Genomic DNA, 24,913 nt, shown 5'->3' with positions numbered 1-24,913 from the left:
CCGTCATCCTCAAGGCGGTGCTGCCGGCCGAGCGGGAGGGCGAGCCCGAGACAGTGGCGGGCATGGCCATCTGGGTGCAGGCCTCGTTCATGGCGGGCCACGGGGTCGCGCCGGTCGAGGACCTGGGCGCGGCCGTCGACCTCGAGGCGCTGTACCCGGGTGACGCGGCCGAGCAGCGGTACCTGTGCCAGCTGGAAGCGGCGCTGCACCGCCGCCGCGTCGAGCTCCTGCGCGAGAAGGCCGCCGCCGCCGCCGCCGACCCCGCAGGGCTGGGCCCGCCCGCCACGGCCGCCTTCGTGCTGGACCTGTGCGCCGTCGACCCGGCCTACCAGCGCAGGGGCATCGCGCGCGCCCTGGTGCAGTGGGGGCTGGACGAGGCGGAGCGGAGGGGGGGTATCGAGTGCATCACCGAGGCGTCCAGCATGGGAAGACAGGTTTATCTGCAGATGGGCTTCAAGCAGGAGGGTGGCGAGATGGTGTATGCCGTCGACGAGTTCAAGGATCGCACCTTGCCGTCTAATATATTCTTGCGGACGGGTCCTCCTGGACAGTAGCTTCATTTTGTGTTGGATAATCGCTGTGTGTGGTAGGAGCTGATAGTCATCCAGGCTGACTCCAGGTCCTACATCTTAGCCATACAATTATACCCAATACAAGGCAAGAGAACTTGATATGCAAGATGCCCGCACGATTGCCAAATAAATGATGATATTATTTCAGATCATTTCTGATGTGAACTTATTTCCACGTTGCTTTTACATCTCAAGTGGTAGCTTCTTTCAGCGTTTTCCGCCATTTCCTATTTGCCTCATTTTCTTTGCTGCAGTCAAGGGGATATTGAATATTATATAAGACTGTTTTGTTTGCAAGATGAACATCGCAAGTCGTACGATAAAAGGAGCAAACCCGGAAATTGACAAGATCCCACGTTATGAGATGGCACCTCGTTGCACAACCAATAGTCTCTAACAGCTTTTCCTAATCATAATTAAAAGGACTACGCTTTCCCAACATGATCATTACAATAATGCAGTAACAAACGCAAAAGGACTGATGATCCCGCCGCATGCGAGACATCCAACTCGGGGCCGTCATCAAAAGAGCAAAACGAAAGCAGACGACGAGGCCCCACGCGACATCATCAAACAAAGCAACAAACCCGTAAAATCTCTAGATCGGGCCCGCAACGTATCCCGTGATCTACAGCAAACCCCCACCCGCCACGGAGCTCACCCCCCTCCCTCAGAGCTCAGCCTTGTCCGTGCCGACGGACAGGCCCGACTTGACGGCCTGCAGCTCCATGTGCGTCAGGTGGGCGTGCTGCACGGGCGTGGGCACGCCGGCCAGGACGCGGCGCGCAAAGTCTTCGACCTCGGTGCCCGGGTTGCACCCGGCGTGCCTGACGCCGCCGCCCATCGGGGACATGGAGCTGCCCGACGACGAGCTGAGCGGGCGGATCATCTGGGCCGCGCTCGCCACCTTGGCCACGAGTGCGTCCAGGCTGACGGTCAGCTGGGGCGCCGCCGGGATGGGCCAGAGGCCGCAGGCGTCGAGGGCCTTGACCATGGAGCCCAGCAGCGCGTTCTCGCAGTCGAGCCGGCACTCCTGCTTGGTACTGGCCGTGGGCTCGCGGCAGTGCCGCCCGTTGGCCGTCGCGAGCTTGCGATGCACCGCCGTGATCTTTTGCAGGATCTGGTCCGCCGCCTCGAGCCGGGTGGCGGCGATGGGTTCTGGGATCCTCTTGTTAGCGGTCGAGTGAAGAGGTACCAGCAGCTGCAGCCATTTTATGGATCTGACATAGCAAGAGAAAGATGGGCTGGGAGATAGTCGAATCAAGGAGACGGGTGGGAACTGAACCTACCTAATATATCCGGTAACCTCAGATAGTCAAAGGTCTCGAGCGGCATCAAGTTCCCGTTGGTGCACCGGATGAGCAGCTGCCCGTACTTGTTGACCGGGCAGCCCAGCGCGAGCCGCCGGGCCTCCGACTCGAACATGGTATCGTCCCCGAGCACCCACGCGATCCACAGGCGGTAGGGGTGGCGGCGCCCCCGCTGGGACGAGCACCAGCCTTCCGCCCAGGGGCGCAGCAGGTGCGTCATGTCGTACTTGTCCGCGAGGATCGCGACGTGGAACAGCTCCACCAGCTCGATGGTCTCGGGGACGTGCTCGGCGAAGCTGCTGTGGATGATGCCCATGAGGATGCGGAACGCCCGCGGGTCGTCCTCGGGCAGCTCGGCCGTCCACTCGTCCTGCTCTTTTGGCAACGCCAGGGACGTCGGCGAGGTGGTAGACGATGGTGGGGTTATCGGGAATTCTGTTGATGATGCATCCGGTACTGATGCGGATGGCAGGGATAGCGACGAGGACGAGAGTGCCAAGCAGCTACCGGATGACGAGCTCAAACTACCTAATGCGGCGCTGTCCGAGCCGCTAGTTGCGCTTGCCTGGGAGCTGGTCCTCTGGGCCCCTCCCGGCCTTGAAGACTCGCTGAAAGCGCCGAAAAGCATTGTCCTGAACACTGGCGAAGCCCGCGCCAGCGTCCGCGAGCAGACGACAAATCGCATCGGGTTCACCTTGGCCGTGCCCACGGCGAGGTGTAGGTCTCCATCCTGGTCGAAGATGATAGGGGATGCCGCTTGCCCTTCCTCCTCGGTGACGTCGCCCATCAAGAGCGGGGTGGACTTTGACCGGCTGCCCTTAGTCGGCCGTCCCGACCTAAGTGTCTTCACCGAGCTGGTCGACCTTGTCCGAGTTGTGGGCGACGCCATATTTCCAACAGACCCCATCTGGTGGTTGTTAGGGGGGTAAGGGCTCCTGGCGGGCGAGCGTTTGCTCTTGGGTTTGTTTGCTGCAAGACCTATACGGATCATGGGAGGACGGGGTGGAAGGATGTTTGTGGCAGCGCCCAGGCAGCCGCCCGTATTCCTTATGAGCGGACGATGTCGGCCACCCCGGTTGACCTTCACCTTGCCTCCACCTCAGCTAACCGCAGGCAAAGGATTGTTGCAAGAGCGGCACTTATTTCCCGCCAGTCCACGAGCTTGCTGCCCTGTTTCTGGGTGGAGGCAGGCGGCAGCAAGGGCCCACAGTATATGGTAAAATGTCCGTTATAGGGCTCCCGGGTTTATCCCTCGGGCGGGTCCACACCCGCATCTTGATTTTGGGAGCATCCTTCCAAGAAGCACTGCAGCATTGCATGATTTCTGGGTCCACAGCTCCCAAAAAGAGACCGAGTCGTGGGCGTTGTGTTACATGACCGAGAGGGACGGGGGAGAGAGGGCGGGAAGAAAGCAGACAGGACTATTGGTGTCGGTGCCCTGCCTCAGCTTCAAGGGGTTGGGCGCACGGGGTTTTGTTGGCGTTGGCTGAGATCGCAGTGGTCGGGGCGCAAGGGACAGCGGCAGTTACGTCAGCGACAGGGCTCACCCTCCGCGCCATGGGGGGAAAATCAGGGTCCTCCTGCAGGGTCCTCCCCAAATGCGAACAAATCTCCGTCCTAGCGTCGGGTCGCCGTCCAGCACCGGTTGTCACAGCTCGCCCGCTTTAGGTTGCCCGCGAGGGAATAGCATCCCAGGCAACGGGCGACGCGAGTGGTTTCCGGCTCAAACTTTTCCACGTGTCGCCTGAATGGCCTGACAATGGAATCGGCAATCCTCGGGTTCATCATCCCAGCCTGCCTCAAGTCGTGTCGACTCGCCCCGGCCGACGGCTCGTGTCTTGCTGGGAACAAATTGCTAGGAATATCGCGGGGGAGGAACAGAGATAAACATCAGAGTGAAGCCGCCTTACCTATCGGAATCCGTCGCAGGACCAAACGAGCGATTCGCATCAAAGTCAAGACGAGACGAACCGAGCTCAAAGCCTGCTCCTCGCACTTCAATACCATCCATGGTATCCATGGCTCAGATGTGGAAACAGTGCTGACCAGGTATTCAATCGCCCGGTGTAATGAACACCCCACGATGCCAGCCTGGAAACAGCGCGTTCAATAGAGACAGGAGGTTTTGGCCGAAAAGCCCTGGTGGCCCAGAGGTGCCAGTCGGACGCCTTCGAAAAGTTCCAACCATGGAGGCCGAGAATGGTTGCAGGCCGAAACATGGGCAAAGTTCGAGGGAATAGGAGGCAGACAAACGTCATCGCACATGCCCTGTCGAGCAGAATTATCTGCTCCGGCGACAGTGTCTGCCCCGTAGAGATGGCGACGGAGGAAACGAAGGCAGTTTAAATTGACCATTCCTCCTCAAACCGGTCCCGAATGCTTGCTGAATCGAGACATTTAGTAATCTGGTCTGGGCCCGGCTTCTCAAGGCCAGAGCCGACTGAATCAGCAAGAACGAAATGATGGAAGCAGGGCTAACCGAAAGAGACATGAAGAGAATGCTTCTCCGGGATGGAGATGGCAGGGAGTTTGCTGTGCGTAGTTGCGGAACCGTTCTGGGGAAGACGCCAAGGCAACTGCGGATGGGTACTTTGGGGCTGTGCGCTGTGTACACACATTCTTCCCCCGGCGGATGTACCGAGGCGACCCTGAAGGTATTTCCGTGACCGATAGCCCCCGGGATTGCTCGAGCAACCCAAAGGGAAAGCTGGATTGTCATCTGGGCGCCATGTGTGACCCCGAGGGTAGGACACCCGTGGAAAAGATCTGGTGGGTGGGATCCCCGCGTGATACGATCAAGATGGATTTTCGGCTAAGCTTGAGAATCAATAGATACCTAGGCACCCAAGGCACGTTAATACCTGTGCCTGTTCCGCAAAGTTGCATGTTGTGCGCGTTCGAGATTTAAACAGCAAACTTGGTCACGGTGGCGAACTCCGTGCCAAGATATGGCACACCGGGCTCTATTGGGTAGAAGTCAAGACAGCGTGCTGCCCCTTTCCTCCGCCCATCGTTCTGGGATCTTGCCATGGCTCGATGCTCTCGCGATGACCGGCCTCAGATAAGGAGACTGAGATCGAGCCCGCAAGGAACGGGAGCTCATCAAACATCTCCCACATGATAGCGCCATTTCGAGCCCACTGTCCGATGGTGATGGGGACGTGAATATGCCCTTGACAGATCAATGTCACAGTAGTCCAACGGCAGATTCCATAGTGCCCCGCCGGGGTTGGTGGTGACTGGCCTGAAAAACGGGGGCAAACAGAATAGCTTGAAGACAAAAACATATCAACCTGCCTATTAGCGGCGGGGAGGAGGACACGATACGCTTACCAACAACGAGGATCATGAGAGGGAGATTGGTGGATAGGCGCGTGCGTCATCGGGTTCTAGCGAGAGAAGGCATTGAAGAAGTTCCCGTGGTTGGAGACAGCCAGCTGTCACATTGCTGCTGGGTCAGAATAAGGCAAAGAGCACATGATGCCTGTCGCGCCGCGCCACTGTGGGAGACCTTGGAAAACATGACCTTGGCTGGCCATCAGGGTCGAAAAAAAGTGCTTGATCGAATGCAAAAGTCAGGTCAGTTGGCGGGCAATAAACTCCGCTGCCAAACTTGGACTTTGGTTTCCGCGATCGTTTTGGGGACAGGAAGGGACATGCGTGCCACTGACGAGAGCATCAGAGATCCAGAAAGGGAAACCGCACTCCACGATGCCTGGCGGCTCCAACGATGGAGAGATAGCGCTTATCAACACGTGGGTTCGCCAGTCGCGCGCAACGCGCACGGTCCACATCAAAATTGTCGACAACTGGATTGACAGCAGAGGCGCGGTCTTGGAAACTCCGTCAAGCCAGCCAACGTCGCAGCAAAAAGTTGGCATAACCACCAAAATGTTGTGTGCAAGTAAGTATAATCTGCCTCTCTGGGCCGCTCAGGCCTGTGAAGGACAGCTGACTGACAATTGCTTTAAAGTCTCTGGCGAAGCTCCTCAGGAGCCCGTCGTGTCCAAGAAGTCGGGTAAGTCGCGACAACCCGAACGGCAGGCAGCAAGCATCCCACCCGCGCCCAACGAAGACGGGGCCGACGACCGATCTCCTCCCCTACTGGCTGCTTGCGGAACTTCATAGACTAGAGTTCTAACGCGATTCGGGCACCGAACAGGCCATGTATACGAGAAGCGCCTGATCGAGAAATACATCGACGAGCACGGCAAGGAGCCCGGGACGGACGAGGACCTGGACATGGAGGATCTGCTCGATGTGCGATCCTCGCGCGTCGTGCGCCCGCGGCCCGCGACCCTAACCTCGATACCAGCACTGCTGGCCACCTTCCAGTCCGAGTGGGATTCCCTGGCGCTCGAGACATACAACCTCCAGCAGCAGCTCTCGCGCACGCGCGAGGAGCTCGCCCACGCCCTGTATCAGCACGACGCCGCCGTCCGGGTCATCGCCCGCCTCACGCAGGAGCGCAACCAGGCGCGCGATGCCCTGGCCAGGGTGACCATCTCGGCGCCCGCGCCCGCTGCCGCCAACGGGGCCGCAGACTCGGCAATGGCCATCGACGCCGAGATGCCGCAGGAGGTTTTGGGTCACGTTGACGAGACAGCACAACTGTGAGTTATTGTGACCGTCCAGCCAGCAGCAGCCTTGGGCGCTTGGCGACTAACCGTCCCCACCAACAACAGACTCTCAAAGTCACGGAAAAAGCGCCCAGTGCCCCCGACCTGGGCCTCGCCCGATGATATTGTCGCGCTGGACAAGGTGGCCTCGGACCCACTCCAGGTGTCCCAGGCCACATCGGTCGGTGTCGGTGGTGGCTACGCGGCTGTCGGCGCCCTCTCGGGCGACTTGGCCGTCTACTCGCTCGAAGGCAGGAAGGTGGAACGGACGATACCGGTCGGCGAGCCCGTTACGGACGTTATCTGGACCGGCTCCAAGGTTGTCTTGGGCACCGCCAAGGGCACCGTTAAGATTATCGACAGCGGAAGCGAGGTCGCTTCTTTCGCCGACCACGCAGGCGGCGTCACGGCCGTGGCCCTGCATCCCGGAGGTGACATCGTGGCCTCGGTCGGCGCCGACAGGGGGATTGTTTTGTACCAGCTCAGCACGCTCAAGAAGATCTTCCAGGCATCCACTGATTCTGGTAAGTCGCTGTCACTTGTCAACTCATCCCGCTTCCATCTGCTAACCTCACCTTTGCTCCCCTACAGCTCTCACAACCTCCGCCTTCCACCCCGACGGTGCCCTCCTCGCCGCCGGTACCGCCTCGGGAGATATCAAGCTCTTCCACACCAAGACCCTCGAGGAGGCCGCGTCCTTCTCCCTCGGCGCGCCCATCGAGGCCATCACCTTCTCCGAGAACGGCTACTGGTTCGCCGCCGTGGCCAAGTCGCAGACCACCGTCACCGTCTTCGACCTGCGCAAGTCGGGCGACGCCGCCCGGGCCAAGACGCTCGAGATCGGCGGCACCGTCTCGGCCCTGGCCTGGGACTACACGGGCCGCTTCCTGGCCTCGGCCGGCCCCTCGGGCGTCTCGGTTCAGGGCTACAACAAGAGCTCCAAGGCGTGGACGGAGCTGTTGCGCAAGGGCGAGGCGGGCGCCGTCGCCCTAGGCTGGGGCCCCGACGCCAAGACCCTTGTGACTGTCAAGGGCGATGGTGTTGTAGAGCTGTTTGGCCTGCCCGCCGCTGAGGCTGCGGAGGAGGCGTAAGGGGGTAATGCATAAAGTTAGACATGCAGGAGGATTGAGAGTGCAGTTTCAACGCTTGCGTCCGATTATTTCCCTGGTTCATAAGCCTGGGTGAATGGAGCAGAAAGTTATGAGAATGCGGGAACTCGGAGTCAAGGGGGAAAGTCACGGGCGAGACGCCAAACTCGAAAGACCAGAAGGGAATCATCCGTTTCCGGCTCCCCAGAATATAGGGGGAGAAAGACTTTCGACTATATGTATAATACGGCAAGCTGCTTATCTGAGTTGGAAAACAAATGATACCTGCACAATACTAAGGCTACGGTCTCTGGAAAGACAGGTGCTTGGATCGATTCTTTTTTCTGCCTGGTGCTCTTAGCGAATCCCCCGACCCCGCCGTGGTTCTCTTCATGTTTTTGTTTTTCGTCCCTCGTTAATCAGTCGTGAGCAGCTCTTTGTTTCTACTCGACCGAGACTCGCCTCGAGGTGTTGGCCGTTCATCCAAAAGGCTGGCAAGCCCCCCAGGTCAACATGTGATGATGTCCAACAAATTAGGAAACGTAAGGAGATGTCTGCTTAGGGGACCTTACAGTGCGTCTCTTTCGAGAGTACCTATCTGGGCGCACAATACAAAATCATCACTAAAGCCGTCGATGCCTTACCATGCTCTCCATGCTATATATCAAGAAGAACCAGGGCCCGGCCGGAGGGGAATGTGAGATGCAGCAACGCAACATATAGGGAGGGAAACTGATGCTTTTCTTTTCTCATTTTGGTAGTACAGTTGGGCTGGCGCCAGGGCACCCGCAAGCAAACCACCCCCTCCCACATCGAGAGTCCCAAGGTGCGGTTGGCTCTCTTCCATCCGTCACATCCTTGGCCTCTGCCGGTTCAGCAAGACAGCCCCATAAATGCTCCCCTTGGATGGTTATCCGTGATCCCTCCTCACTGTCCAGCCGTGCGAATAGACAGACATAGCAGCGGTTCCCAGAAAAAAAAGAACAGAGTTAACTTCTAGCCATTATCGTAAAACTTTCATCAGTTTGAAGCAGCGACCGCCTCCGATGCCGCCATGTCGGAATCCGCCGCCCCGTCGGTGCCACTGTCGGCCCCCGGCAGCACGTCCTCGACGGGCGCGTCGTCGTCGGTGAACTTCCTCTCGCTCAGGTGCGCGGCGCCGTCGGCCGTCCACACCTTGTCCTGGAAGGTACCGCGCTGGCCCTCATCGTGCTTGAAGGGGCAGAAGCGGTTCGTGCAGGGGCGGAACTTGCACTGGGTCTTGACGTGGGTGAACTTGCACCCCGTCACGGAGCAGTCGCCGCCGTTCCGGCACGGCGGCATGCTCGGGTGCCGGAACGTGCAGTGAGGGTTCGTGCAGTTGGGGTAGAAGCGGCAGTCCTGCTGGCTCTGGTGCGCCGAGCGTGTCGCCGGCGACGGGTGTGCCCCGACGCACTTGTGGTTTTTGCACGCACCCCCGTAGCTGCACCAGTCCGTCACGTCCACCGTCGTTCCCGGCGATGCTGCAGGCGACTGGTGTGCGAACTTGCACTCCCTGTTGGTGCAGCTGAGGTTGAACTTGCACACCGTCTCCTTGGGGTTCGACGCTTCCCGCTTGGCCTGTCCACCCATCTCGGCATCCTCGCCTGCCTCGGCGCCCTCGGCGCCGCCGTTCGGCGCGCCATCGGCCGGCTGCTGCTCGTTGCCGTTCTGGTTGTGATGCGGACCTTTGCGAAAGTTGCCGTTGTTTCTGTTCTGATGTTGCACGCGCTCTGAGAGCGGCCGGCCGGCGTTCTGATGGAAGCCATTAGGACCGCCCTGCTGCTGGTGCTGTTGCATCATCATCTGCTGGTTCAGCTGCTGCTGAAGGTGCTGCATCATCTGGTTCTGCTGCTCCAGCATGTGGAAGAGCCCCATCTGGGGGTCCTGGTTGGGCCCCGGCATCCAGGCGCCGCCGTTGTTCATGCCCGGCGGCATCCCCCCGTTCATACCCGGGGGTCCTCCGGGTGGCATCACGCCACCCATTGCTGTAGCCATCCCGTGGGCGATGCTCGCACCCCTGATGTTCATGGGGCCGCCGCGCGCTTGACGGCCAAGGCCGCCCCGCGGGCCGTTTGGTGGTTGGCGCGCGTGGCTATTGATCCTGTCATTACCGCGTGTCCGATGAAGCACGCTGTCTTGTGTCCTGTCCAGCGCGCGGTTGATCTGGCCCATCATTCGCCTGTCGCGGGGATTGCCCCTGCTGCTGCTGCTGCTGGCGCTCCCATTCCTCATCGCCTTTGGGCCGGTAGGTCTGTGTGGAGGCACAAATGCGCGGGTTAGTGCATGAACCAAGAACGAGTCTTTAATCAAAGGGCGGACGTACGCGTTTATTTCTCCAGCCGCGTTGGCAACCATGCCCATCTCTGTGTCCTGATCGCCACCTTGTGATGTTGTGGCGGCGGCATCGCCCTCGGCGCTCTGCGCGCTTTGGGCCTTGAGCAGGTCGACTTGCTGAAACAGCCACTTCGCGAAATCGAGCGCGCCCGGGTCATCGGGTCCGAGGGATAGGAGATCGCCGGCGAGCTCGCTGGCGATTTCGGCCTGCGACTTGCCGTTGACCAGCATCAGGACGATGTACTCGGCGAGGGCGGCATCGTCGGCGCCACCGGTGCCCCAGCCAACTTCGAGAAGCTTGGGCGTGATTGCGCTCGTGAGCGCATCGGCCAGCGGCGTGTTAAGCGCGACCTCGGCCATGGTGGGATCTTTCGAGGGGATGCGACCGTCTTGGTTCCGTGTTTGCAGGACGACGATGGCGGTCGGCGCAGTTGTGGATGAGAGAGGAACGAGTGTGACTTGTCGTCAGGTGGCCAGGAGTTAGGCCTTTTCGTGTCGTTGCGGATGCGGATGTTGCTGGAATGAAGGTGATGGCCGCACGCGGCAAGGGTAGCAAAGCGCGAGCTAGAGGTGGAATGGAATGGAACAAGCAAAAAAAGCGTCCAGAAACGGGCAAGCCAAGCGAAAGCGGTGGCTCAATTGTGATTACCAACGACGACAAAGACAGCCGTTCGTTGACATGCGCACGCGTCCTGGATGTCTCCGGAAATGGACTCGCCCTTTTGTTGGAGGCTTAGGTTTGGCAGATGCAGGTGCAGTCTGGTTGGTTGTGCAGCGGCTGCATCACAAGTTGTCTGGTGTCTCTGTTCAGCGAGTGGCTCAGACAGAGGTCGCAAAAGTTGTCCTCGGGCCTGCAGACTGTGGCTGGGCACGCACGTTGTGGCTCGAGGGGGGCGAGAGTTTGTGATTTCGTTGCGCGACTACTCGTCTGACCAATCATGAGCCGCATAAAGCTTTGCCAAAAAGTTCGCAGCCCCACCAGTACCTGCATTTCCCAGCCACTGCCAACCCAACCCCGTCAGGTTGACTTCCGGGCTATTTTTGAGCCTCTCTCTCTCCTCGTGCTTACATAAACCACCATCACCTTTCCGGGCTCCCACCCCTTTCCATCTCACTCAGCCGCCAGCGCCTCCCTCCTGCTGCGGCTCGTTAGGTCTAGGTACGGCACCTCTCCCAAGGAGGCCACCCTGTCGCCGGCGCGGGCCTCCTCATAGTCGTAGGTGGCGCAGTGCCAGGTGCTCCGGTTGTCCCAGATGGCGAGGTCGTTCTTGCGCCAGCGGAAGCGGACCTGGGCGTCGTGGTTCTGCGTCACCAGACCAAAGAGGTATGGGAGGAGCAGGTCTGACTCGTCGCGCGTGATGCCGTTGATGCGCTTGGTGAAGCCTCTATTGACATATACCGATTTCCACCCCGTCACGGCTGTTTTTGCATTGGTTGTGGTAAGCACTCGATGTCACGTGGTTTTGCCATCTTGCCAACAATAAAGCCTTACGGTTCGTCCTGACGACGGGGTGTACGGCTTTCAGTTCCCTCCCGTGGTTGAGCGGGCTGCCCCTGATGCCCTCACGCAGCGGGTTTCCTAGCCTCTCGGCCTCGTCGAGGAAAAATGTCGCATCGTGCGTGGCTGTAAGGCCCTCGAGCATCTTGCGCATCGCCAGGCTGAGGCGGTCGTAGATCTCGTAGCCCGAGGCCCACAGGGTGTCGCCGCCGGTGGCCGGCAGAGTGTGGATCTTGAGCATGGCGTAGTCGGAAGGCACAGGCTCGAAGGAGATGTCGGTGTGCCAGCCCGCCGATGCAAGGCGCGTCACGTCCGATAGCTGGTGCGTGAGGCCGCCTCCTTTTTTCTGCTTCTCGGACGAGATGACGGAGATCTGGTCGCCAAGCTCCGACCCCTCCTCGGTTAGGGGATGGACGTGTAGGCCAGAGGATTCGGGCTAGCGAGTTGTCAGTTCAGTCACGAGGGATTCGCGGCACGGGTGAATAACGCACGCAGCCAGCCAGGGCTGTTAGTTTCAGCATAAATTCTTTCATCTGCGTCGGCGTAACATCTTGGTTCCGCAGGAACACAACGCCACGTTGTGAGACTGGGGAATAGGAGTTAGCTAAAATGCTTCAACTGGCGTTTAAGCCTAACACAAGAAAATAACCCATAGAATGGGGATCTTTGGGGTTGGCTGACTTGTTACGGCAAGATCTCGGATCACCTGGTCATCTCCCTTCAGCAAATCAACCACCTGAAGTCCCTCGTACTCTCTTCCGATGACGGGCGTCAAGTCAGATTGCTTGTAGCCGTCTAGGGAGCCAGAGTAAAGAAGAGGCTTCACGTTTCTTGACCTGGCCTCGGCGTTGCCTTCGAAGATGTTTCCATCTACCGGAGCCTCGCTAGGGGACAGATTCGCAGACGGCATGGCGGGCGCGCTGAATTTACTAAAAGGCTCGGTAAGGGGCTTGTTGGAGAGGGAGTCTTAACGCTAACAGTGCTCAGTTGCTGCTCTACTTCCTTCCAAATGAAAGGGACACTGAAGATACTGTGTGAAGCTACCAAGAGGTCAGGAAGAGCGCCTCCAAGTCATGGATTCCAGAAGGATAAGAACAAGCGTCGGAAATGTCAGGAGTACCGCCCCTGTCACTCGTATCTGCAGAAAGACCATGGCTCGAGTTTTCCGCCCGGGAACCTCGTCGTCATACGAGCTTACAGGTCGGGCATCCGGACATCGGACCTCTATACTGTGACGAATCAACCAAGGCATGGATGCGGGCATCTGGCGGTCACCCCGCACTACCACCTCGGCTGATACGCCGAAGCCAAGCGAAGCAGCACCAGGCCGGTGGTCAGGTTGCACTAGGCACCTCAACAAGCCGAGGCTTTAAATGGCCGGCGGTCCACTATCTTCGCTTGACTCGGCCGGTAATCCAGGTTAGCCCAGGCAACGTCAATCGCGTCAGCACCCACCACGATGAGACAATCGGGGCAGCCACCCCCGAATGGCACTCCTGCCCGCACTCTTCCACGCATCCACACTCCCTGGCCCGCATCTGAGCCCACCTACCGTGCATGACAGCATCCTGGGAGACTGCCCATGTGCTTCGTTGGTTTGTTGTCCCTTACCCAGGAGCCCGGCTGAGTCTCCCTGCGTGTCGACGAGGTACGCTGCCGGCGTGGTGGTGTCGAGTAGGACCAGACATATCCTCCGGGCACATAATAGAGTGCTTCACTGCCCGTAAGATTCCAGATAGCCACAGGGGTATATTCAACTTTGGGATGAGTCCCGAGAAAGGCGATCCAGTTACCGTTTTCGGCATCCAGCGCAACATCCCTAGTTGATGTCGCCTTGGGCAAATTTTAGCTACAGGCAAGAGCTCCGCGGAGCCACAGTCGACTTGCCGTGATATAACTAGGTAGCTGTGAGGCCAAAATTTGTTGTGTTCATTGCCATCTGCCCCTGGCGCAAGCAACCGCGCTGCCACTCCCCAGCAATGGATAACAGGCCGCTCGTCTCGTCCACATCTGAGCCATGTCGACGGAAGAGCCGGGCAGGAAGCTCGCCCTGGAGCACGGCGGGCACGACGGCTCGTCACTCTCGCACGTCGACAACGTCCTCGTTGGCCGCGAGAACCTGGGCGAGGTGCTCCCGCCGCACGAGACGTACGAGGGCCGCCACCGCTTCGATCCCGCGGCGACGTGGACTCGGCAGGAGGAGCGCCGGGTGGTGCGCAAGACGGACGCGTACCTGCTCTCGTGGCTCTGCGTCATGTTCTTCGGTCTGCAGCTCGATCGCGGCAACCTGTCCAACGCGCTGGCCGACAAGATCTTGCCCGACCTGGGCCTGACGACCGACGACTACAACAACGGCACTACCATCCAGATCGTCTGCTTCCTCGCCGCCGAGTTCCCCGTCCAGGTGCTCGCCAAGCGCTACGGCTTCAAGTATATCCTGCCAAGCTTGATGATGGCTTGGGGGACTGTTTGTAAGTTCCCTGATGCACAGGATTTGGGGTTTTTCTTTTCCTTTTTTTTTTGCAGAAGCTAGCTCTGACGCGGATTCTCGCCAGAAATAGCCTGGGGCCAGGCATGGATTCACGACAGAACGTCTTTTTACGTCACTAGGGCATTCATAGGTCTTTGTGAGGGCGGCTTCATTCCTGGTAGGCGCTCCTCCTAGAAAGTTGAACTTTCAAACTTTCGACCTCTAACTTCTATGGCCAGCCACTATCTTATACGCAACATATTTCTACACCTCTAAGGAACTGGCGGTGAGGCTGGCGACCTTTTGGTCCACGCTAAACGTTGCGCGTTTTGTATCGGCGCTCCTCGCTGCAGGCATTCTTCAAATGCGTGGGGTAGGAGGTTGGCCTGGCTGGTTTTGGCTTTTCCTCCTCGAGGGATTGCTCACTTGCATCATTGCCCTCATTGTGAGTGACCTGCTCTCGTGGGAGCTTGACACGGACTGCGTTTCTGGCCTTTCAACTGACGCTCGAAAATACCTCAGTCCTTCTTCTACCTCCCGACATCTCCAACTGGAACCAAGGGCGGTCTCTGGCGAAAGTCCTGGTACACTGAGCGAGAGGAGGTCATCATGGTAAACGTGAGTTGATGAGAGCAGATCAGCATAAGATCCCGGATCCAAGGAGATTGATTAAATCCTAACATCACACTCTGTCACAGCGAATCCTCCGGGACGATCCGGCCAAGGGCCTAACGTCTCTCAAGGAGCCCGTCACGGTCAAAGACGTCCTGGACGCCTGGCGGGACCCTTCGGTCTGGGGGCTGTACCTAATCGGCCTGATCGCCTACATCCCCGCCAGCCCGGTGCAGGCCTACCTGACGTACTCACTGAATCAGCTGGGCTACACCCCCTTCGCCTCCAACATGCTCACCATCCCGTCGGCGGTGCTGCAGATCTTCACGATGCTGGCGCTCGCCTTCAGCAGCGACTACTTCAACGAGAGGACCCTGCACTGCATCATCGGCGAGGGCTGGCTGCTGCCCCTGCTGGCCGGCATGCTCGCCATCCCCGACGGCGGCCGGCCCTGGGAGCGCTTCTCGCTCGTGACCCTCGTGGCGGGCTATCCGTACTTCCACCCAATCGTGTCGGCGTGGATCTCGGAGAACACGTTTGACGTCAAGAAGCGCGCCGTCACGGCCGCCACGTACAACGTCGTGGTGCAGGTCGGCTCCATCATCAGCTCCCAGATCTACCGTTCGTGGGACGTGCCCTACTACAACACGGGCAACAAGGTGCTGATCTCCATCTGCGCCGCCAGCCTCGTCACCTTTGTCGCGCAGCGCCAGATACTTTGCCACCTCAATAAGAAGAAGGAGGAGAAGTGGAGCGCCATGTCGCACCAAGAGAGGCTGGCATATCAAAACGACCATACCGCGAGGGAGAAGGAGGGCAACAAGAGGCTAGATTTCCGCTTCGTATACTAGGCAGAAAGAAGCAATGGACCACTGGCCAAGCCTTGTACTTCTCCACGGCAACACTAGAAGAGATCTCAGATGCTATGCGAAAAAATGATAATTCTAATCTATCGAAATCCGTCCTACATCCCCGTAAAAGTCGCCTAATATATGATTTTTTTGTGGAATAGAGTGCCCACTGACACTAATTCAGGGGCAGAACATCGCATACCCACTTGTAGGCGAGTGCGTTATAGCGGATGCCGATGACGTGCCTTCCAAAAATCGTCTGGAATCGTGCTCCATATCATATGCTCTCTCAGCTCTAGTTGATGGGGTTCTGTGTGGGCCAATGTTAACGCGACATCTCCTGGCGAGCATCGGCCTGATAGTCGAGAGTCAGTGACCGGCATCGGTCCTCGGCATCGGAGTCATATGCGGAGGGGGGTGAGAAGGCCGAGGGACAGCTCGGCGGTACATTTCCCGCGTTGGCTTATGCGGGGTAGGGGGATAGGAGTAAGTGCCTGTGGATTAGTGTTTTCAAAGGCACACAAATAATGGACAAAGATAAAGACAGGTTACCACCAACACTACTGCACTTTGTACAATCTACGAAGAACAACTCTAGAGACAGACACCCAGGCCGTGGCTCCAGTAAATATCGGCGAGATTTCACACACAAGATGGCGTGGGAAGAGCCAAGAAAAACAGGCATGTCGTATCGCCGTCTTGGTGATACCGGTCTTCATGTTTCAGCCCTGGGTCTTGGAGGATGGTTGACGTAGGTTGTCCAACTTAGATTGGGATAAAACGATCTCGGGATTACTTGAGGCAAACACAAGGCTGACAATATCTCAGCTTCGGCGGCCACGTCGAGAATGGTAGGTCTTGGCCCGAAGCCAGTTGCGACTGAGATGGAGTCACCGTTGACAGTCTCATAGAAAAGACGTTTGCTATTATGAAGCAGGCGTATGACTGTGGCATCAACTTCTTCGACACGACTGAGAGGTTAGTACCATGGCCGCGAGAGAGGAAAGTGCACGTATCGTCAAGACTGACGAACAACAGCTACGCGGGCGGCCAGTCAGAAATTGTCATGGGCCAGGCGATCAAGAAGTTTGGCTGGAAGCGAAACGACATTGTCATCAGCACAAAGGCAAGATTCCGGATAGTCTTGCCCTGTGACAATGGACCGCGCCGCTGACTGTCGGATTCACCGCTGATAGCTTAACTGGGGCGGTGCCAACGGCGAGGTCCTGATCAACAACCACGGCCTCTCGCGCAAGCACATCATCGAGGGCCTCCGGGCGTCACTGCAGCGGCTGGACCTGGAGTACGTCGACATCGTGTACGCGCACCGCCCGGACCGGCTGACGCCCATGGAGGAGACGGTGCGGGCATTCAACCACGTTATTGAGATCAAGGGATGGGCTCTGTACTGGGGCACGTCCGAGTGGTCGGCCGACGAGATCGCCGAGGCGTGCGGCATAGCCCACCACCTAGGCCTAGTGCCGCCCGTGGTGGAGCAGCCCGAGTACAGCGTGCTGGCGCGCGACAAGGTCGAGCGGCAGTTCTAGCGCCTGTGCAGCCGCTTCGGCATTGGCTTGACCACCTTTAGCCCGCAAAAGTTCGGCCTGCTAAGCGGCAAGTACAACGATTCGCCCGACGTGCCGCCCGCCGGGTCGCGCTTCGCCGAGGGTAACAACAAGTTCGTCAACTACATGCGCGGCCAGTACGGAAACGAGTCGTGGCGCGAGAATATCGGGAAGGTGGTCAAGCTCAAGGTAGGCTGTCGTGCTCTGGAGGAATTTGTGGTCCATCGGATGCTAACATCAACAACAGCCCATCGCGGACAGACTCGGAATCACGCAGTCGCAGCTCGCGCTGGCGTGGTGTCTGAAGAACGATAACGTCTCTTCGGCCATCACGGGGGCGTCGAGGCCAGAACAGGTGGTGGAGAACTGCCAGGCGCTCAAGGCACTGGACAAGCTCACATCCGAGGTCATGAAGGAGATTGACGGTATTGTGGGTGAAATCACGCTGGACCCTGCGAGGCAAGACTAGGGGCTGGCTGGCTCGCTGGAGTAGTTTTTAGAACGAGGCTAGTCGAGAGATACATCTTGCGGAGCTGCAGCCGAGTGATACCTTGTAGCGGAGGTGCCTTGTTGGGCAAGCGTGATTTCTAGGCTGTGGCGGCCGTGGTCACGTGTGTTCGTGATTCACAACGAAATCAAGGTTGGAGGAAACTGCCCCACCTTCGCGACACACCAACACCTGACGCGGTTTGACTCCAAAGCCCCCAACACTCAGTATCCTGGGTCACCTGTTGCCACCACACTACCTGTCCTGCAATGAATTGCAGCGTATGATGCCTTCTACGGGCATCTGATGCGTCGAAACGCCAACCCCATGCAATGCGCCTCGAAACGCTGCCGCCATGCCGCCGCTCCGACAAAACATCTTTTCCATCGTGCCCAATGCACGTCCGGACCCCTTCCAGGCTGCAGCCGCCGGGCCGGCCGCGGCACCGCCGGCCAAGCCGCCCATGACGACGAAGCAGGCGCGCAAGCTTTATAACCAACAGACCCGAGCACCGCGCCGCACAAAGGCCGAGCAGCGCGCTTGGGAGAAGCAGGAGCAGGAGCGGATCCGCAAGGAGCTCGACGCCGAAAGGGCCGCCACGCGCGCCCGCGCCGCCCGCGAGCGCAAGAAATCCAAAGAGGAAGCCGTCCGAAACGAGAGGAAAAAGCAGGGCCTGCCGCTCGGCAAAGTCCGGCCCAGCCAGGACACCATATCCAGGTTTTTGTTCCGCGGCAAGCGGAGCAGAGAGACCACGGAGGAAGCCGAAGACTCGACTGGGTCGTATGTTGGCTCCGGATCTGACAAAGAGAACGGCTGTGCTGGTAGCAGCGGCAAGCGGCGTCGGTTGGATGCTACTGCTGAGGAAGACGGAGCAAGTGGGGCCGACGAAGCACCGAATATGCTGCCCAAGCCGGCAGAACCTGGGTGCCCGCCTCCCATTCCCGAGTCTGTTGGAGTGCCAGCCGAAGATGCTAAGTTCAATATGAACGGTAACGCCTGTTCTGCAGTTAAAAGTCAAGCTACCCGGAAGGAAATCGGCACCCTGGTAGATACCGCTTCGCCGAACAGTCCATCGGTGGATGACCCATGCCAAAACAAACTCACGGAAGCCACTGTGATTCTAGCACCAAAGTGCGCTTCTCCGCCACTGGCAGATGAGTTCCAGCCAACGGCCGACTCAGCCCCTGAGCCCGCTTCTAGACCCGAGCCCGTGCTAGAGCCGGAGCCGGAGCCGGAGCCCGTACCCGAGCCCAAAAACGCTCCTCTAAACCAACCAGCGCCTGAGGTCGAAACTGTAGCCAAGCCACAGTTTGAACCTCGCCTATCAGCTCCAGAGCCGTCATCCCCGGCCCAACCAGTGCCCCCAAAGTGTAATACTGCGGGTCTCGAGACCGTGCCTCTCAAGAAAGCGGACGCTGGCTTGGCAATACTGGATGCTCTCTCCGAGGATCTGCTCGACGAACTCATTCTCACACCAGAGGAAGTCAAGACTCCCCGGCCAGCAGTGCGCACCCCCGGCCCGCCTCCTAGGCCCTCCCTTCCGACCAACGCAGTCAGACCACGGTCGCTCATTAGCCCGGGTCAGGATCTTCGAGAGAAGCCAGCACCTCACACGGTGCACGTGGTGCGGCAAACTGGCCCAGTGAACAAGACGGCGCCCTCGAAACCCTCTAATAGAGGACCGCCTGGCAACAACCCGCCCTCAGTCCTGCCAAGGGAAGTCGCAAGACCTGTGCAAAGGTCAATGGCACCTCCACCAGTGCCAAAACCGAAAGGGCCCCTCAAGCCCCTAGCTACCAATATCCAGAAGAACACCAATGGGATAACTCGAGCTTCGAAGCCTTCATTGGCGAAGCCACACCCACAGAGGGTGGTCGTTCCCGAGCCCGGACTCCCACCTACCAGCACTCAGTTGTTCCTACTTAACAACTTTGATGATATAATGCCCAGCCTGTCGCAGGAAGAAAAAGAGCTTCGCCGCAACGAGAGGAGAGATCCCGATACGATAGCACCTCCTCCTCCTCCCCCTCAACGCCGCAACATCTTCGCCAAGCCACGCACTTTTCAGCCGCCCCCGAGACTTCCCGTCAAATCTCATGTGGTCCCACCACGGAAATTCGCTCCGCCGCCTTCTCGGAACCTGCAGCAAGTCAAGCGAACCCCAGCTGTGTCTCTCGCTAAGGATATGAACCTGGATTTTTTGTCTACCCAGGATCTAATGTCAACGCAAGACGTCCACGAGGTTGAGACGACCGTTCCCCATAAAAGGGGGCAGGCTACCGAACCTAGTGCCCCTAACAGCCGCCTCTTCAAACGGCCGCCACCTTTCGCACCTAACAAAAGTCGCCCTGCCGGAGAGAATGTACCCTCACAGCCATCATCGATGAGGGCGCCGGAACCAAGTTGCAGGACTGGCCCAGCTCAGAGTCGGCCGCCCCGACTCAGCCAGTTTCGGAATCACATCAAAACTACTGAGGCTCTTTTTGACTCACACGAGTCTAGCTTTGATCGCGGACGGAGTAAGGCGAGCCATCCAACTGGTCCTCGAGGAACGACTTATGCCAATAAGGACCCCTTTTCAGAGCACGACGCCAACGAACTAGTAAACCATACCACACAGGCCGCGACGCCTCGTTCGGCCCCGCGAGCGATTGGAGGCTCCACCGACTCCGACGCGCCAGACTCTCAAGGCCGCCCACGCTACTTTACATCCAGTGCCACTAGAGTGAAGATCAACCTAGCAAAGATGGAAAGTATGCGTGTCGTTGAGGCCGAGAAGCGAATGCGTCAACAGCAGCGGGCACGAGAGAAAGTAGTTGCGAGGCGGGCAGAGATGTCATCTCGAGCGCACGGCACCGGACGGGCAGATGCAGCTTCGATGCAGCTTCACGGTCGCGACCCAGATCGGGGAGGTCCAAGTAACAAAGATACCGGGAAAGGTGGCGGGGCGGCGGGGGCTATGGCAATCCCTGGACAGAGACCACTCCCCAACAGCGGCCGAGACCCAGCACGATTGATGAACGCAGCCTACGAGCATATCACACGAGGAGGTGGGCAACTGTCGTCGACCCAGGAGACCGACTACGGCGATATCGACCTCGGCGACACGTTCGCGCTGTTTGAGACTTTGAATCCATGATTGATGATTGGCACGATACACACGGCATGTTATGCCGATTGGGGGGGCATTGAATGTCCCGTACCCAGGCAGAATAGCGTGTTTCAGCGACTACTACCACTTTATTTGCTTTTATCAAGATACCCATTTCTTTCGTACACTGACGTCTTGTGCTTTTTCCATCCTTCCATCGATCTGACTGGCAAGCTCTCCTGCGAGCCATGCACCATTCATTGTCTCTGGTTTTTACGCTCTGGCCAAAGATATATTTTCTCATTATTGCTAGACGCCCATTTTCCCCGTTGTTATCCGGCAATCAGGCTTTGTCAATCTAACGCTCTTGTTAACCATCAAAGCCCCTTTGTCCGCTGGCTCATAGTTCATCCTAGAGTTTTCGATACGCCACCCTATGGGCTTGACGCCGAAATTCTTTCTTCCGGAACGTACAATGTGTTACCTTATGCCCTACCTCCTTCAAAAAGGACGCCGGCACCTTGTTTTGGCCCCTGTCTGTGGCTTCTCATCGCCATCATCCCGAGGTCTGTTAGCTGCAGCCGGGCGACTCTACGATAGCAGAAGCGCCCAAGGAAGCATAACTCACACCCTCGCGTCTGGTCAGTCCTTGCAAAACACCACCACCATGTGCAAGTACAAATACGTTTTCTTCGAGTGCGGCTGCATCGCCGGCCGCATTCGGGACGAGACGTACCCGCCGTGCGGGCTCTCCCCGAGCGACGAGAATCAGTCGGTTGATGGCCATGCCAGCGACCCTCTCTCGTCCGCCTCCGGAGAAACAGAATCACAGCCGATCTGCAAGGCGCCGCCGTCGTCCTTTGCTATCGCGCCCCCCTGCGGCGGCTGCCCAGCCTGGAGAAGAGAGGGCGAGCTGGAGGCGGCCGTGATAGCGGGCGAGGGCAAGCTGCGCGAGGCCTCGGGCGACGGCGAGCTGGCCAACCGGCACTTTGCCGCCCCGGCCGTCAGCAGCACCACCTCCGCTGCCGCCCCCATCCTACCGGCGACCGTGGATGCCGCCATCCGCGACAACGTCTTCGCCGCCAAGGAGGCGCGGCGCGATCCGGGCTCGCGGGAGAAGCCGTTCGAGACCGAGGACGCCGAGATGGTCGAGGGCAGGGCCTTCAGCCTCGCCTCCCGGGTCCGACACGAGGGCGCCGTCAAGAAGCGACTTTTCATGGCGAAGGGGTACAAGGCCGAGCGCTGGGAGGCGGAATTCGCGCGCATCGGGGCCCCCCTGATGGCCCGTATAAAGCAGCAGCTCGCCGGAGTGTACAGCGACGAGAAGCCCGCGCAGGGCGGTGCGGCCGATGCTGCTGCTTCTGCCAAGGCCAAGCGTACCAAGGGCCACAAGTTGCGGAAGCGGCCGCGAGCCGCGTGATGGAGAATCGTCATCTCGAGTCGATGCACTAATCTGCCCGCATGAACAATCAGAGCTTTTGCATTTCCCGGTACGCCCCTCGCATGCTGAAAAATGTGCCCTGCTGATGCTGATTGACTGTGTAGCCCCCCTTGATTACCTAAATGCAATTCTTCTTATCTCACAATTACACATGCTCAGGTACAGTGACAAGTCGCTCCCCTGAAATCGAGGCACCAGCCACGGGCAAATACGTACCACGGTACCTTGGGTGGATTTCTGCTATCTGCTCGCCCTGCTGTGGTGGACATGCGCTTCGTCCAGCCACCCGGCCCTCGCTCTGACATGACGACAACCGGCATTGGACGACGTGCAATGCCGTCACGGCTCGGGGGTTCAACCCAGGACGCGCTTGGCCCAACACTCAGCCAGGCCCATCGCAGCAGACGCCGGGCATACTTTTTTTCGGGTGGGCTGGGAATAGCAAAACTGTAATTGGGGTGCGCCCACCAAGATCGAGCCAAAACGAGCAAAGCCTCGACGTTTGTTCCACTCCCAACGGGCCGGCCACACACGGCTCAGTCTTCTCGCACCCCAGCCACACACTGCCCGAGGATGGCGGGCGAAACAGCGTTTGCGAGCGGCGCTCTGGACCAACAGACAAAATCGACGAGACATAGTGATCTGGTGGCTCGAGCGGATGATGAATGATGGCACGTCGGCGTTTCCAGCCCGAGTATCACTTGCCCGCCCCCTATTTAGACGTGGACAAGCAAAGCCTTACTTAACCTTTGTCCTCCGGGAAAGGACTTTTGGAAGCACAGCCCGATGGGAGAGGAGGTTGCACGCTTGGCAATATCAAACCATCGTCATTCAAAACACACACATACCAGCTGTTGTTACCCCTTTGATAAAACAAGCACAACTCGGATCACCAAGTCAGGCCAAAGGTCCATGGAGCAGGAGGCGAGCGGCAGCGGCAGGGAGCCACACACCAGCTCCCCGGCCAGGAACGCCGGGCCCCATGGGGGTTCGGCAGGTCGGCCGGCGGAAGCGCTGAGCGAAAAAGCCCGCGGGAAGCGCCCAGAGGGGAGGCGGGACGCAGCACTCGACGACGAGGAGAAAGCGTCGCCGCCGGCTTCACGACAGCCATCGTCCGCGGGACCTGCCGCCCCGGCGAGCGACGGCCAGCGGAAAGTGTCTCCTACCGCCCGGTGGTCCTCGTCGACCCTGGTGAACCTCTTGGAGATGGCGGAGCCGTCGAGCGCGCCCCGGCGGCGCGCCTCGCCGTCGGCAATGCCCTCCTCCATCCTCCGCAGGCGGGGCGACCCGACGCAGGCAGCAGCTCCCCGGCCAGGGGTGGTGGCGGGCCCGGGCAACCTCGCGAGGCCGAGGCCAGGCCTGCACCAGATCGACCAGGAACAATGGCCGGGGCTACCGGTGCTGGCGGAGACGAGCGGCAACGCCTACATTGGGCACTACGGGCAAGCGTCCGACAGCGATGAGGATGACTACTCGGACGATGAGGACGACGACGAAAATAACGACGGCTCGGCGCCCGCGGCGTCGTCCCACTTTGCCCGCCGCTCGCCGTGGGGCAGCAGCGCCTACCAGCGCCGCCGGCCGAGGCAGCACGTCCGGCCCGTGACGGCCTTCTCCCTCAGCACGAGCGAGGCGTCGACGCGCGAGAGCACGACGACGGGCTGGCGGCGCGACGGCGGCGGCTACAACGACGACGACGGGGCGGCGGCGGCGACGACGCGGCCCACGACGGACAAGCAGGTGTGCGCGGCGCTACTGCACCGGTGGGAGGCCGGGTGCCGGCGGTTCGAGTGGGCGGCGCGGCGGGCGGGAGCCGACGTGCGCGCCGACGCGGTCGCGGCGAGACGACTGGACGAAACGGGTGAGAGCCTCGAGCTATTCAAGAGCGAGATCGCGCGCTTCTGCCACCTGTACGTCGACGGCTTCCTCGACGAGGGCCCGGGCATCTTCGCCACCCCGTCTGAGTGGGCCGCCCGGGAGGAGAGGTGGTTGCGGTGCCGGGCCGCGCCCGGCGAGGACGTGTCGGCCGAGCTGGCGCGCCGCGCGAGCGCCGTCGACTGGGCCGCCCGAGAGTGGGCGCGCCCCGAGTGCGGCGAGGCGCGGCCTGGCGGCGGTGTCGGTGGCGGCCGCCGCGCCAGGTTCCTCAGCGTCGGGGAGTGGGTCAGGGAGCAGGACCGGGTCCTCGCCGCGGGGGAGCACGTCGAGGTCCAGGGCCGCCGGCGTCAGGAGCCGCGCCGTCGGCAGGTTGTGCGCGAAACCCGGAACGTGGAGGAAGCAGCCGCCGAAAGCGCCGAGGAGGAGGAGGAGGATCCGTACGGTTGCGACGACGACGACGAGATACCGCCGGCTGCGGTTGCTGGCGAGTCCAGCGCCTCGGCGGCGCGCAAGGACAAGCGGGACTGTTCGTCCGCCGATCACGACACGTCCACCAAGCCGACGGTAGGGACGACGTCGAACTCGGCGGGGCCCAGTACGCTTCCGACGTCGGCCGATGACGGTTTGCTCACAGGCTTGCCCAATACGAAGCCACCGGCGTCAGCATCAAGCAGGGATGGCGGGAAGCAGCCAACGCCTCCCGGACTTGCTACTGATAATTGCTCAGGAGGCCAAACGCACGCACAATCGAAGGATGTGCCGCTACCCGCAAGTGCCATGCCAGACACCAACGACAATACAAGCACTCACAACAACGAGATCCCACCACTGCCACACACCACACCCACAAACCCGCCAACATGCACCGCAGCCCCCCTCGCCCCCCGTCCTCCTTCCCCCGCCGTCAGCGAAGCATCCACCACCTCCTCCAACGCCGCCGTCGTCGCAGTCGCCAGCCCGGCGCAGATCCAAGCCGTCATCAGCAGCCTGGAACGCGCGCTGGCAGCCGTGGCCGCGACGACGGTGGCCCTCTCGCAAGACCACGGCACGCGGCAGCTGGCACGGGCGCGGCGGCGCAG

At 59.7% G+C, this 24,913-nt stretch overlaps 9 protein-coding genes across 9 annotated transcripts; 6 read left to right on the top strand and 3 right to left on the bottom strand.

Moving 5' to 3' along the window:
• GGTG_06686 (hypothetical protein) lies at positions 1-711 on the top strand. The gene has a single exon (XM_009224507.1). The coding sequence runs from the start codon at positions 63-65 to the stop codon at positions 552-554; it is 492 nt and encodes a 163-aa protein (XP_009222771.1). The 5' UTR covers positions 1-62; the 3' UTR covers positions 555-711.
• Positions 712-791: 80 nt separating this feature from the next.
• On the bottom strand, positions 792-3,351 carry GGTG_06685 (hypothetical protein). The gene is made up of 2 exons (XM_009224506.1): positions 1,862-3,351; positions 792-1,730 (listed from the first exon to the last, which is right to left on the bottom strand). Exons 1-2 carry the CDS (start codon positions 2,871-2,873, stop codon positions 1,243-1,245), a joined length of 1,500 nt encoding a protein of 499 aa, XP_009222770.1. The 5' UTR covers positions 2,874-3,351; the 3' UTR covers positions 792-1,242.
• A 2,242-nt stretch (positions 3,352-5,593) lies between these two features.
• Positions 5,594-7,916, top strand: GGTG_06684 (spliceosome component; the record flags this gene model as incomplete). Its single annotated transcript, XM_009224505.1, has 5 exons — positions 5,594-5,786; positions 5,856-5,900; positions 6,045-6,495; positions 6,568-7,025; positions 7,093-7,916. 5 exons carry the CDS (start codon positions 5,594-5,596, stop codon positions 7,590-7,592), a joined length of 1,647 nt encoding a protein of 548 aa, XP_009222769.1. The 3' UTR covers positions 7,593-7,916.
• GGTG_06683 (hypothetical protein) lies at positions 7,858-10,742 on the bottom strand. Its single transcript, XM_009224504.1, has 2 exons — positions 9,934-10,742; positions 7,858-9,861 (listed from the first exon to the last, which is right to left on the bottom strand). The coding sequence occupies exons 1-2, from the start codon at positions 10,302-10,304 to the stop codon at positions 8,610-8,612; spliced, it is 1,623 nt and encodes a 540-aa protein (XP_009222768.1). The 5' UTR covers positions 10,305-10,742; the 3' UTR covers positions 7,858-8,609.
• A 91-nt stretch (positions 10,743-10,833) lies between these two features.
• GGTG_06682 (alpha-ketoglutarate-dependent taurine dioxygenase) lies at positions 10,834-12,469 on the bottom strand. Its single transcript, XM_009224503.1, has 4 exons — positions 12,124-12,469; positions 11,934-12,028; positions 11,437-11,878; positions 10,834-11,363 (listed from the first exon to the last, which is right to left on the bottom strand). The coding sequence occupies exons 1-4, from the start codon at positions 12,350-12,352 to the stop codon at positions 11,056-11,058; spliced, it is 1,074 nt and encodes a 357-aa protein (XP_009222767.1). The 5' UTR covers positions 12,353-12,469; the 3' UTR covers positions 10,834-11,055.
• A 990-nt stretch (positions 12,470-13,459) lies between these two features.
• Positions 13,460-15,488, top strand: GGTG_06681 (hypothetical protein; the record flags this gene model as incomplete). Its single annotated transcript, XM_009224502.1, has 5 exons — positions 13,460-13,913; positions 14,004-14,090; positions 14,152-14,357; positions 14,435-14,530; positions 14,611-15,488. The coding sequence occupies 5 exons, from the start codon at positions 13,460-13,462 to the stop codon at positions 15,373-15,375; spliced, it is 1,608 nt and encodes a 535-aa protein (XP_009222766.1). The 3' UTR covers positions 15,376-15,488.
• Positions 15,489-15,896: 408 nt separating this feature from the next.
• GGTG_06680 (hypothetical protein) lies at positions 15,897-17,502 on the top strand. The gene is made up of 6 exons (XM_009224501.1): positions 15,897-16,126; positions 16,204-16,226; positions 16,287-16,353; positions 16,414-16,501; positions 16,572-17,129; positions 17,188-17,502. Exons 1-5 carry the CDS (start codon positions 15,903-15,905, stop codon positions 16,920-16,922), a joined length of 753 nt encoding a protein of 250 aa, XP_009222765.1. The 5' UTR covers positions 15,897-15,902; the 3' UTR covers positions 16,923-17,129; positions 17,188-17,502.
• Positions 17,503-17,633: 131 nt separating this feature from the next.
• GGTG_06679 (hypothetical protein) lies at positions 17,634-21,002 on the top strand. The gene has a single exon (XM_009224500.1). It carries the CDS (start codon positions 17,783-17,785, stop codon positions 20,564-20,566), a length of 2,784 nt encoding a protein of 927 aa, XP_009222764.1. The 5' UTR covers positions 17,634-17,782; the 3' UTR covers positions 20,567-21,002.
• Positions 21,003-21,064: 62 nt separating this feature from the next.
• GGTG_06678 (hypothetical protein) lies at positions 21,065-24,550 on the top strand (the record flags this gene model as incomplete). The annotated part of the gene is made up of 3 exons (XM_009224499.1): positions 21,065-21,910; positions 22,811-24,429; positions 24,486-24,550. The coding sequence occupies exons 1-3, from the start codon at positions 21,186-21,188 to the stop codon at positions 24,548-24,550; spliced, it is 2,409 nt and encodes an 802-aa protein (XP_009222763.1). The 5' UTR covers positions 21,065-21,185.
• Between the last annotated feature and the right edge of the window lie 363 nt (positions 24,551-24,913).

Source organism: Gaeumannomyces tritici (assembly GCF_000145635.1).
Source record: "Gaeumannomyces tritici R3-111a-1 unplaced genomic scaffold supercont2.3, whole genome shotgun sequence".
NCBI classification, from domain to species: Eukaryota; Fungi; Ascomycota; class Sordariomycetes; order Magnaporthales; family Magnaporthaceae; genus Gaeumannomyces; species Gaeumannomyces tritici.
This window is presented reverse-complemented; position numbering and strand designations above follow the sequence as displayed.